The 13,897-nt window shown below is 42.1% G+C and overlaps 1 protein-coding gene across 2 annotated transcripts in view; it reads right to left on the bottom strand.

Annotated features, from left to right (window-relative positions):
* Window positions 1–13,897, bottom strand: part of KATNIP (katanin interacting protein) — a 128,796-nt gene that overhangs the window by 62,721 nt on the left and 52,178 nt on the right. For both annotated transcript variants that reach the window (XM_069983654.1, XM_069983655.1), the window contains exons 15-17: window positions 12,846–13,806; window positions 10,180–10,899; window positions 5,115–5,323 (exon numbers count right to left, since the gene is read on the bottom strand). In XM_069983654.1, the coding sequence (XP_069839755.1) occupies window positions 5,115–5,323; window positions 10,180–10,899; window positions 12,846–13,806 (1,890 nt within the window). The remainder of the gene's footprint in view (window positions 1–5,114; window positions 5,324–10,179; window positions 10,900–12,845; window positions 13,807–13,897) is intronic.

Genomic DNA, 13,897 nt, shown 5'->3' with positions numbered 1-13,897 from the left:
TCCTATGTAACACCACATAACACAGTGGTATCTCTGAGTACAGATAATGTAGTAGATTTCACCTGCAGTCCTATGTAACAGCACAGATAACACAGTGATATCTCTGAGTATAGATCATGTAGTAGATGTCACCTGCAGTCCTATGTAACAGCACAGATAACACAGTGATATCTCTGAGTACAGATAATGTAGTAGTCACCTGCAGTCCTATGTAACACAACAGATAACACAGTGATATCTCTAAATACAGATAATGTAGTAGCTGTCACCTCGGGGCGCCCCTACTAAATGATGTTCTACAAAATAAGAAAAGTGTCATACAGTGACTCACAGGTGACGTCTTCTTTGATCTGAGGCGTCACTTTCCCTTTTCCTCTCCATCCGGCCCATACCTCCATGATGATTCCTTCCAGATAAGTTTCATCCCCTTAGAACCTGCGAGACAAACAATTTAGGCTCCGCACATTTCTAGCAACTTCCTTTCCTTTCTCCCCCCTGTAGGCTCCCATAGTAACTGTGCTGTGTGGGATGCCCCCTGTATGTAGGATCCCCTACTGTGCCCCCTGTATGTAGGATTCCCAGCTGTGCCCCCATGAGCTAATAATGCCCCTAGAGGTGGCCCCCATGAACTAATAATGCCCCCAGAGGTACCCCCATGCACTAATAATGCCCCCAGAGATGCCCCCATGAGTTAATAATGCCCCCAGAGGTGCCCCCATGAACTAATAATGCCCCCAGAGGTGCCCCCATATACTAATAATTCCCCCAGAGGTGCCCCCATGAGCTAATAATGCCCCCAGAGGTGCCCCCATATACTAATAATGCCCCCAGAGGTGCCCCCATATACTAATAATGCCCCCAGAGGTGCCCCCATGAACTAATAATGCCCCCAGAGGTGCCCCCATGAACTAATAATGCCCCCAGAGGTGCCCCCCATATACTAATAATGCCTCCAGAGGTGCGCCCATACACTAATAATGCCCCCAGAGGTGCCCCCATATACTAATAATGCCCCCAGAGGTGCCCCCATATACTAATAATGCCCCCAGAGGTGCCCCCATATACTAATAATGCCCCCAGAGGTGCCCCCATATACTAATAATGCCCCCAGAGGTGCCCCCATATACTACTAAAGCCCCCAGAGGTTCCCCCATATGCTAATAATGCCCCCAGAGGTGCCCCCATACACTAATAATGCCCCCAGAGGTGCCCCCCATATACTAATAATGCCCCCAGAGGTGCCCCCCATATACTAATAATGCCCCCAGAGGTGCCCCCATACACTAATAATGCCCCCAGAGGTGCCCCCATACACTAATAACGCCCCCAGAGGTGCTCCCATATACTAATAATGCCCTCAGAGGTGCCCCCATACACTAATAATGCCCCCAGAGGTGCCCCCATACACTAATAACGCCCCCAGAGGTGCCCCTAAAAAAAAAAAACATCCTACTCACCTAATCCGCGCTGTGCAGGCAGCAGCTCTTCCTCCTCCTCTTCGGGCTCCATCTTGCGAGCCGCAGGGACGGGACTTTCGGCAGACGTGATGACGTCACATCATCACGCCTGCCGGAGGGGCACATGATCACGGCCCGGCCTCCCATAGGCTGCTGGTATGAAGTGCCGGCAGCCTATGGGAGAGAATACAGGAGGAGGACGCTGACAGGTCCTTCTCCTGTATTCTGATCGCCTTAATGTTCCACCCGCTGTGCGTGGCCGCAGCTTCTCGGGATGCTCAAAAACAGGTGGCAAGGGGGGCCGTGCGGACCCCCCTAGCGTAGCGGTCGGGGGGCGGCGGCCGCCGGGCCCCCCCCCCGTCCCCCCCCCCCGTGTCTCTTAGGGTCCGGGCCCCATACGGCAGTACCACTTGTACTGCCCTATCAGCGGCCCTGGTCACATGACCCACCAGCAGTAATAAAATTTGTACATGCAGCTGAGCTAGAATTTTTATTTTATTTTCATGGATTATGCGGTTATCAATAACTTTATAACATAGGTGGTTCCTTTCCTTGTAATCCTTTGTACTTGTAAGGTGTAAATCTGTACAGAACAGGAAATGACAGTTTATTGTAAGGCTAAAGGCCCTGTTACACAAAGCGTTTATCTGCCGTATTTGGCCGATATCAGCCATTACGGACAATAATCGTTTCGTGTAATAGAAGACAACGATCAGTCGTTATGCACAATGTCGGCGAATCGTTGTCTTTCAACAGGCTGAAATGCCAACAATGAGCCTATTAACGATCTGCTGCTGTCGCTCTGTGCAATAGAACCGGCAGCAGCAGACCGCCACTGCCCCCTATGGGCTGACGATTACCCGGGCAGCCTCCCCGCAGCTCCCTGCGCCCCCCCCCCCCCCCCCCCCCGACTCCTACCTGCTTCTCCTCACTTGCTCTCCACATCGTCCCATGTAATAGGGGCTTAAGGGTCCTTGGACTATTCCGTGTGATAAAGACAATGATTGGCTGAAAAGCTGTCTTTTACGAAGTTTAAAATTTGTGCAAAGAAGATGTATACTTACCGGTGTCCATGCTCCCCGGGTAACCTGCTACCGGTTATCATCTCACTGCAGCCACTTCTGGCCCTGACTCTTTAATGACTGCTCAGCCAATCACAGGACGTGGGGCTTTACCATTTTCTGTGTAAAAAGCAAGGGCTGCACAGACACTATAATTGAGCCATGTATAGGCTCAGTAAGCGAGCTCCAATCTAGAGGGGTCATGTAATATGTATGAAAGCTAAAGCCACTAAAAAGTCTGAACTATTTTGTTCACAGAGACTTTGTCACCTCTGATACCCCCTAAACTACAGTAATCAGTAAATAGGTGGAATGATGCAGATTCTGAATCAGTAATTTTGATATTTGTATTCACTAGCATTTCGCTGTTGTAAGCTTGCAAACGGGGCATGCTGATGCATAGTGAGGACTACTAAGCTCAGCGGTATAATGTTTATAAGGTTTTTATGCTATTAACCAGTTATTGTAGTTTGGGGGGGGGGGAGGCAGGGGTTCAGAAGTGGCAGAGTTTCTATAATATAAAAAATTGATTTAAACAATAGGTCACATTCTTATAACAATGTCCTTTATAAAGTGATCTGTAAAACAAACAATTCCCTTCCTAATAATGTGTAAAGATGGCAAATCATAAAGCAATTGTTGCCTGTTTTCCCAGTGGCCTGTTCCTGTTTGGTGTGCATTGCCTCCCGTAAGACAGAGCCTCCAGCAAACAAACACTGCCGACAATTCAGTCGGGGCCTCATAATCCCTCTGTGCTTCTGTCGTCTTTGTAGTTACCAGGCTGACCCATAGGGTGAACAGACATCCTTTGTTTCTTTTGGGCCGGAGGGTGCACCCAGACCTATTCCCCAGCAAATCACCATTGTCATTGCCTATTTAAAGTGACTGTACCACCAGGCCCAGGCTGACCACTGGAGGCGGGCCGACCCACCCCCAGTGGGAAGAAATCCCAGCCCCTCCATGACGTGACTCCATTAGAATCAATGGAACCCTATCATAGAGGGGCTAGGGTCTCCTCCCACTAAGAGTGGGTTGGCCCGCCTCCAGTGCTTCTGCCTGGGCCTGGTGGTACAGTCACTTTAAAGAAGTCACACTTATTCCACCATTGCTTGAGCAAAGGTTCCTTAGTGTTCCTGTGAAACTGTTTGCATGTGGCTTCACTACAGTGTTTGACCACAGCTAGCTTACTGATTTTATCTCTACCTCTACCCAGTCTGCTGATTACTAGTGAGTGCAACTCGAGCATGCTCAAATCTCATCGTTCAGCATTTGAATACTGGTGGCTGAAGAAGTTAGATGCAGCCCTAGGGAGTCTGGAAAATATGGATACAGCCATAGGTCATACTGTATTCATGTTTCACTGACTTCCTAGGGCTGCATCTGCATCCACCAGAATTTAAATCCTGAACAATGAGATTTGAGCATGCTCGAGTTGCACTCATCTCTATTGACCACAACCCTGAGCCGCCTGCTGCAGCTATTCTACCCGTCTCTGACTAAGCTACCACACTGCCTACTCACAACCTTGGCCTGTACCTGGACTTGCTTCTAGCTGACTCCTCAGAACCTCACACCAGTGTCTCCTGGTTACTGGGCCACCACTACCCACACTGGGAGTTTAGTCCAAAGTCAATACAGATCGGTGGTAGATTGTGCACTTAATTAAGATGACTGAAACCAAGTAGGGAAAGATGAAAGCCAGAAACCTTTGTGGCTGCTTTTTGGGGCAAAAGAACATAAAGTAAAATCCATCCTGTCTGACCCAATGCTGTCTGACAGAACAAAAAAAAAAAGAAGAGTTTGATCTTAGCTTCTGGTGTATACAGTCAAAACTCACAGTACTTGCTGACCAAATTCTATCAATGATGGTTGGCATACATGACTAGTTCAGGATTGAGCTTGAGCACACTGTGATCCGTCCGACCAGAGCATGTGGCATTCAATTACTAGTGGCTGAAGAAGTTGGATGCGGCCTTTGGGAGTCCTATAGCTGTATCCAGGTATTCTTCTGCAGCTACTGGTATTCAGATTGCACATGCAGAGGTTCAGACAAATCAAAGTGTGCTCGAGATTCACTCATCTCTATTCAGGATAATAGCTCACTCATCCTCTTGTATAATATGTTTGCATGAACTGTGCTGAAGTCTATTTGTCACACAACATACTTTATTGTGTAATCTGCTACTACTTTACAAATAAAGATTAACACTAATGATAATGGTTTATATTATAGTATTAATACATATTTTTTTATTATTTTTGGCCTGAAGGAGGGCATAATCAGGCCAAAAGTCCAATACATAACCTAAATCTTCATATTCACCAGTAAAAGGAAATTAACACATAAAACAATAACATGAAAAGGATTTATGCATCTATGTATTGGAGAAATTAGGATATTTTATACACAGTCTGATCGGTTCACATTGAAAAGTCTTTCAGAAACAAAGGTGCCCCTTCTAGAAGTGGTTATTTAGACGTGTCAGACACATGGGGATGCCAATTGTAGGCACAATATTATTTACTAGTTTCTCCAGGCACATTCAGTTCTCATCACGTTTCATATTACAGAAAACTATTTGTATTATATCATTACCTGTAATTTTTCACTGGAGCCAGCCTGTGTATAAGGTCTCTCCTCCTCGCCGCTGTCTGCCGTCCTTGGGCGCGTTTTGACTATTTCTTCATCCATCTGGAGATCTGTGCTCTCAAAATCCTCATCAAATGTTTCATCATACACAGACATGGCCTGCAGTATGTCATCGTCAGTCGTGAACAAAATTGTGTCCCCAAACTGTTCTGCCGCTAGAAATAAAAGGAAAAATAACAATAATATAAGAGGAAAAAAGATACTACAGGAAAGCTGGAAAGCCGTTATATGTATGCAAAACCATGATTGTATTTGGCATTAGTTTCTGAATAGCGGGGAAAAGAGGTATCAATACTGGTCCCTATCCCAGTGCAGCATACATATTGATTTCGCCTCCAGTGCTTCAGGCCGGTGCCCGGGAATAGACCAGCGCTATGCATAGGAACCGGGCCGCAGTTCAAAGAACAGCACCACTGGCATCTGCACAACAGCCCCAGTCAATTCATGTAAAAATCCTAAAGCGATGTACCTTATGGTACATTCACTTTAATCCCTGGATAGTTCAGTGTATTTGTAGTTGGATAAAGGATAGATATCAATATGTTGTTGTTAATGGTGTCTATTCTGAGCAGAGACTGAATACAAGTGGTGGGGTCTGTTCTGGGTCATATTCTTTTTAATAAGTTTGTAAGTGACATAGGAGAAGGTTTGGTAGGTAAGGTTTGTCTGTTTGCTGATGACACAAAAGTGTGAAATAGGGTTTATAATTCTGGAGGTGTCAGTAATTTAGAAAATGGTTTAGCTTTACTAGATATGTTTTCTAAAGTGGAATCTGCAGTTCAATGTTTCCAAATGTAAAACAATGCACTTTGGAGGAGGAATCCTCTAAGTCTATTATCAAAGACTTTAGAAGAGAAGGATTTAGGGGTAGTGATTTCTGCCAGCCTTAACCTCTTAAGGACGGAGTCTAAAATGGCCTTAAAGAGGATGTACCACCAGGTACATCCTCTTTAATCTGACAAAGGGATAAGACGGCGCCATCCGTTATGCCACATGAGTTATATTTTAAATAGCATAAGCAATATGTCTACTTTATATTGGCAGCATTTATTAAACTATCTTTCATTTTTTTAGACAATAGAAAGCTTAAAACATTAGGAGCAATTTTCCGTAAAATTTCAAAATCAGATATTTTTAGGCACCTGTTCAGGTTAAGGCTGGGTTCACACTACGTATATTTCAGTCAGTATTGTGGTCCTCATATTGCAACCAAAACCAGGAGTGGATTAAAAACACAGAAAGGATCTGTTCACACAATGTTGAAATTGAGTGGATGGCCGCCATATAACAGTAAATAACTGCCATTATTTCAATATAACAGCCGTTGTTTTAAAATAACAGCAAATATTTGCCATTAAATGACGGCCATCCACTCAATTACAACATTGTGTGAACAGATCCTTTCTGTGTTTTTAATCCACTCCAGGTTTTGGTTGCAATATGAGGACCACAATACTGACTGATATATACGTAGTGTGAACCCAGCCTCATGAGGCTGCGTTCACACTACGTATATTTCAGTCAGTATATGTATATTTCAGTCAGTATATTTCAGTCAGTATTGCAACCAAAACCAGGAGTGGATTAAAACCACAGAAAGGCTCTGTTCATACAATGTTGAAATTGAGTGGATGGCCGTCATTTAATGGCAAATATTTGCTGTTATTTTAGAACAACGGCTGTTATATTGAAATAATGGCGACAATACTGACTGAAATATACGTAGTGTGAACGCAGCCATAAAGTGTATTGAGGGGCCTGTATGTTAGAAAGCCCCACAAAGCACCCCATTTCAGAAACTGCACCAACAACCCCCCCAACTCTGCAAAATCACATCCAGAAAGTTTTTTAACCCTTCAGGGGAGTCACAGAAATAAAAGCTAAGTGTGTAAGAAATTTAAAAATTGTAATTTTCTGTGCAGAGATTTTATTGTAATCCAATATTTTTCATAATTCTAAACCTATTATCAGAGAAATGCACCCCAACATTTATTGCCCCGTTTCTACAGTTTATAGAAATACCCCATATGTGGCCTTATTGCGCTATTTGATGCAACCACAAGCCTCAGATACAAAGGAGCGCCTAGTGAATTTCAATGCCTCAGTTATATTTGGTCATTTTTGACTGTACCTCTTCAGGTTGGCAGAGGCTCTGGGGTGCCAAAACATAAAAAACAGCCCTAAAGGGACACTATTTAGAAAACTACACCCCTCAAGGAATGTAACAAGGGGTGCGGTGAGCATCTGGACCCCACAGGTGCTTCACAGATTTTCAGAACAATGTAGCGTGAAAAAGAAAAAAAAAATGTTGACACTAAAACATTGTTCTAGCCTTCAATTTTTCATTTTACAAGGGGATAAAAGAAAAAAAAAACACCAAACGTGTAGTGCAGTTTCTTCAAAGTACGGTAATACTCCACATGTGGACATAAAGTGCCAAGCGGGCGCAGGACAAGCCTCCAAAGGGAAGGAGCGCCAATTGGCTTTTGGAAGCTGAATTTCACTGGAATGGATTTCAAGGGCGATGTCTAATTTACAAAGCCCTTGTGCTGTCAAAACAGTGTAAACCCCCCACAAGTGACCCCATTCTGGAAACTACACCCCCCAAGGAATCTAACAAGGAGTGCAGTGAGCATATGGACCCCACTGGTGAGGGGAAAAAATGTGGAATAAAGTGACGTGAAAATGAAAATTTTCTATTTTTTACTTTCACGGCACAAATGTGCCCGTAGTCAAGGGGTCCATATTCTCACTGCACCTTGTTAGATTCCTTAAGTGGTGTAGTTTCCAGAATGGGGTCACTTGGGGGGTTTCTACTGTCTTGGCAGCACAAGGGCTCTGTAAATGTGACATGGCGTTCATCATCCATTCTGGCCAAATCCAGCCTCCCAAATCCAAATGGCGCTATACCCTTCGGAGGCTTGCCCTGTACTCACATGGCTCTTTATGTCCACATGTGGGGTATTTACGTACTCGGGGGAAATTGCTCTACACATTTTTGTTTTTTTTTCTTTTAACCCCTTGTGAAAATGAAAAATTCAAGGCTAGACCAACATTATAGTGTAAAAAATGTAATAGTTAATTTTCACTCCACATTGTTCCACATTTGTGGCCGTCACCAGTGGGGTACATATCCTCACTTCACCCATTGTTACATTCTACTACACATTGTGGGGTGTAGTTTCCATAATTGGGTCACTTTTGTGGGGTTTCAACTGTCTTGGCAACACAGGGGACTTTTAAATGCAACATAGCCCTCGAAATCCGGCAGACCCGCTGGCGGACTGATGTGGATGCACGTCTCTGCTTGTGTCATAGACTCCATTCTATGCACGGGCAGATTCCGCCTTCCGTCCAAAGAATGAACGTGTACATTTTTTGGACGGACGACAGAATCCGCCCGTGCATAACATGGAGTCTATGACATGGGCGAAGACGCCCGCGCCCGCATCAGTCCGCCCGCAGGTGCCAGCTGCGGAATGCAAGAAGGGTTATCCTTCGCCATTTCGCAGTGTGTGAAGGAAGGGACACCCGAATCCAGCCCCCAGATGCCCCCCCATCTTCGGAGTTAGTGGGAAGATAGTTTGGGAACTGATCTTCCCACTACTGAATAAAGGTTACCACCTGTGCATTAAGGCACGGGCTGCCAGGGCGTACATTTACGCCCGCGGTCGTTAAGGGGTTAAAATGAGTCACCAGTGCAACCAGGCGGTGGAAAAAGAAAATCGTATGCTGGGGTGTATAGCTAGAGGTATAACCAGTAGGAAGAGGGAGATTGTGATCCCGCTGTATAGAGCTCTAGTAAGACCGCATCTGGAATACTGTGTCCAGTTCTGGAGACCTCACTTAAAAAAGGATATTGATAAAATAGAACAGGTAAAAAGATGAGATACAAAAATGGTGGAGGGGGTCAGGCATAAAACATATCAGGAAAGACTCAAGGATCTAAATCTTTGTAGTCTGGAGGAAAGAAGGGTAAGGGGGCACAGGATCAAAATCTTTAAAAATCTTAAAGGACTAAATAGGATTCAAGAGGGAAGTGTTTTTAATCAAAAACAACACAAGAACAAGGGGACAAATTCTGAAGTTAGTTGGGGGAAAGAATCGAAAGAACACAAGGAAATATTACTTTACTGAATGAGTACAAATGTGGTTGGTAAATCTACAATAACTGAAAGTAAACATGCCTGGGGTAAACATATATCTATCCTAAGATAATAAGAAAGTAATTACTAAACGGGCAGACTAGATGGAATAAGTGGCCTGTTTCTGCCGACAATCTTTTCTGTTTAAAAAAAAAAAAGAGGGGTCCAAACTTTTCAATTGAGTGAAGAACCCAATAGCTGATCTAATATATATCACCAAAACAGTATATACATAATAAATGCTTTTAGCTGACATACTTTACATGACAATTTCATGTCTGCAGCTTTTATAGTTTACAGCAATACAATAAACCCCTACCTACATATAATGTATATACGCAGCATATATACTGTCTATCATCTTATCTTTACCACCTTTTTTGTAATTTTACTTATAATTTCTTTTTAGTATGCTCAGTGGGAAATATATTCAGCTACATAGCTATCAATAGGTAGTTGCTGCTGCTACCTCTTCTCATGGCTGTAATTTTCACCACAGTATCCCATTATGTACTTACAGTACTAAGAGACACATAATAATTACAACAGATCAGTCAAGAGCAAAGTATTGTCAGCTTTGACAGCAAATAAAACTTTACAAGCAATGAACTAAAAATAAATAAAAACGGTAAAGAAAGTTGCTAAAGAAATATAGATATAGATTAGGTAACAATACAGGTAAACCTCATCGATGCTATACCTTCATTTTAAAACATTTATGGTCCTGAAAATAAAGTCACACGAAAACTTTTATTAAAAAATAAAAAATAAAAAGAGAGAGAAGGTGGAATAAAGAAATGTTCATAAAATAGTAGGTCATTTAAATATTACAAGGTGGTATTTAAGGAAGCTAAATATCTACTTACATCCAGTAAGTGTACCAGACGCCTTGGCAATTTCTCCTTTAAAAATGACCGTGTGATCTAAAAGAATTTCAATGTCCTTTACGCCGCGGAATGAATGGATTCTCGATTTGTTATAATTCCAAATTCTGATCATTGCCACTTTACAGGGGGATGTAAAGTCTAAGTAAATCAAGTGCATCTTTCCAGGAGTAAATGGTGCAAGCCAAACATGCATGTCATCCTGCGTCTTGTTCACCCCATCAATCAGATTTGTTACCACTCTAGGGTCTTTGCCATATGCTGGTAGAATATTTATGTTTGGGGGATCTGCGTCAATCGTTGAGATCTGCACAGGGTTGCCTGTGGATGAAAAGATTTCTATTCCATTGAGCCCAACATAGTGTCTGTCACCCCAAGTAGAAGAAATATGAATGCACAAATGTTGGCCATATGGCAAAACTGGTATCTCAAAGTCATTTCCATCATTTCCGTCATTTTCCACCATGTTGTGTTCAGCCAATTTAGGCATTTCATGCACTTGTTCCTTTTTAACAGTTGTATTTTGTTTTGCAAACTTTTGTTGATGTAAAAATTCATCAAAAATATCTCCTTCAAAATTCATATTAGAGATCCGACCCCGGTGTGACTGATTAAATTTTATTAAAGACGTCCATGACTCCATCAAGTTATTCTCCTGGTCACTGTTCCACCTAGGCCTTGTTTTAATACCCCCTTGTCTACCTGGTAATAAAAGTTGACATTAGAAAACCTTGTTTCAACAAAAACACTAAGCCAAAGATTATGCATATATATAGCCTATTAGAGAATTTTAAGATGAAAGTCTATTATTCGGGCCCCTTAACTACCAGACAGGTCAGAGAGCAACTACTCAGAGCATCTCATCTCTCTAAGTGTCATCATCTGTTAAAGGAAATTGCTATATGCTATACCTTTTCATCTATGAATAGGTCCATACATTATGGCAACTATGGATGCACATCCGTAATGCAGTCTATATAATATATAAACGTCTATATCTACGTGCTATAGCTACGCGTCATAACGGTGCTCAGCCGTGAATGGCTGAGCATAACTGTGCTCAGCCAATCGCAGCTGAGCACAGTTATGATGCGGCAGAGGGGGGCCGGCATGAGGGATGGCAGGAGCGGGTCGGCCGGCCTCCCGAAGATGACGTCTTTGGCAAGATTACAGATGGGGTCGGTCGACATGGATCAGGTATGTATACTGCACTACACTTCCGGGTACGCGGGCGGGGTCGGGGAACAGGGGAAGGGGGCCATTCACAGACATTACAGTTGTATAACTTTGTAATGTGTGTTATTTTGTGAATAATTTCTTAGCACCACACTACCCCTTTAAGCAGCTTATACACAGGCTGATCACTGTGCAAAAAAATGTTAGAATCTAAGCGATAATCTGATGTAAATGCGGCAACAACCAAAGTACAAATGAAAATTTGTTCAGATGCGTTGATTGCATCTTTTGAGCTGACCTCAAGATGAATGTTAATCGTTCTCAAGTCTTTCAGTGTAAACAATTATTGTTCACAATATATATATATATACAAACACAATTAATATCATTCACAGTATATATAACAACACAATTGCAATCATATTTAAGATGGTAATTACAATTGCATTAATGACTTTTCATAGTGATTTATCTCCTTGTCTAAATGCCTATTGTTTAAAAGAAAACAAAATCTGTTAAATTATCTGTACGTATAAAAGGACCTTTTGGTCACATCGGGGGAGATTTATCAAAGAGGTGTAAAGTAAAACTGGCTTAATTGCCCCTAGCAACCAATCAGATTCCACTTTCATTTTCCAAAGAATCTGTGAGAAATGTAAAGTGAAATCTGATTGGTTGCCAGGGGCAACTAAGACAATTCTACTTTACAAAGACATACAGATAGGTGAAGCGCTGCGGAATCTGTGTGCGCTATACAAATAAATAAACAATAAACAATTTACAACACGGTGTAAAGTAGAATTGGCTCAGTTTCCCCTAGCAACCAATCATATTCCACCTTTCATTTTCCAAAGAGTCTATGAGGAATGAAAGGTGGAATCTGATTTGCTAGGGGAAATTAAGCCAGTTTCACTTTACACCATGTTTGATCTTCCCATATGTTTGATAAATCTCCCCCATTAAGTTTAAAAATGACTAAAATTTACCCTCACTGTCTTTTTTTTAGCACTGACATGTTTTTAAGGCACCAAATGGGCTAGACAAAAGGGTTTGGCCCCCTATTCCTTAAACCACATCGGACAGCCTCAGCAAAAATTGTGTCTGAGAGTGGAAAACAATAGGCTGCCCAATATGTGGCAATATGTGCCAGAAATTAGGAAAGTACAAACAAATATTGCATAGCTACTCATTTTACCATTATCATGAGTTTCATCTGCTGAATCCACAACAATCAATTAACTAAAACATGAACCAGGACAAGTTATGTTCTAGCATAGTGGCTGTCACATGTTGGTGGGCCAAATGGATGGAAAATTATGCTGGTATTACTGGTAAAATCATTCAGTCACTAGCCACCTCATACCAGTGTGGTTTCCTCTAAATGCTGTCATCAAAAATTCTATGTTGGTGCTTTCCTTTTTCTACATGTTTTTCTAGACAAATTTGTAGTCAATAGCCATGTTATTACTTACTCATCAATGGAAGGCTCAGATCCTGTGGTTTTTCACTTTCCAATTCCCTCTCCTTAGATCTTAACACCTCCCGCCTTCCACTGATTGGACGTTTTTGATCTGAAATAATCTTTGTGCCAAAGCTTTCTAAATCATCATATACGTTCCTTGTCGGTAACGTTGAAGAGTCTGACCTATTGTCATATCTACTTGGAATCCTTGAGCCTATACTGGGATTTCTAAGAAATTCTTCAATGAACTGGTCATTAGCAGTGTTATTTTCATTCCTTAAAGAGTCTTTATTGATAGAATGCGTGGAAATGTAGAGAGGCTTTTCAGAAGCTTGGACATAGTTCTTCTGTTGAAGGTTGGAAGAAGCTTCTAACCAGTGAGGGGTTTTACTAGCTGAATTACTAAGCTTTCTGCCAGTAAGCTTTTCCAGCTGCTCTTTTATTGTTAGATCATCAGAATCTGATAGAGAATGAGACAGTTCAATAGATGTGTTGCTTTCTGTACTTGAAAGTAGTTTGGAGTTAACAGGCAATTGAAGAAGTTCATTAGTAGACCTATTTTCATCCCTGCAGGAGTCGTCCAATTCTCGGCATAAAGTGTTTCCATGTTCTCTAGCTCTCTCATATGTTATAGATTTGTTTGGTGCCATCATTTTTAAATCCTCAGCTAAATGAAATTCCTTTGGTTTCGAAGAACTTCCTGGGTTAGAATTCTCTGGTAACCCAAATGACCTGGACTGAGACAATATCTGATCATACGTGTTCTTATTGCGGCCACCATCAACTTCATCTCTTTGATCTTTCTGAGGGCTGAGAGGAGGTGGGGTGGCGGTCTTCATCTGCCCTCTTAGTAAGTCAATAGTGTTGCTATAGTCAAACACTGGATTACCACACCCTTTCTCTAAAATACCATCAAACACCAACGTTTCATTCTTATAGATCTTCACATGCTTCACACCAATGTCCAGATCCTGAAAAAAGGAAATAATTTTAGTTTTAATGTTAACAGTTAACAATATACTTGTACAAATTGTAGCATACAACTACTATACCCATATTACA

This window comes from Dendropsophus ebraccatus, chromosome 9 (assembly GCF_027789765.1).
Source record: "Dendropsophus ebraccatus isolate aDenEbr1 chromosome 9, aDenEbr1.pat, whole genome shotgun sequence".
Classification (NCBI taxonomy): Eukaryota; Metazoa; Chordata; class Amphibia; order Anura; family Hylidae; genus Dendropsophus; species Dendropsophus ebraccatus.
Note: the sequence above shows the minus strand (reverse complement) of the source record. Positions and strands in the feature narration are given on the sequence as shown.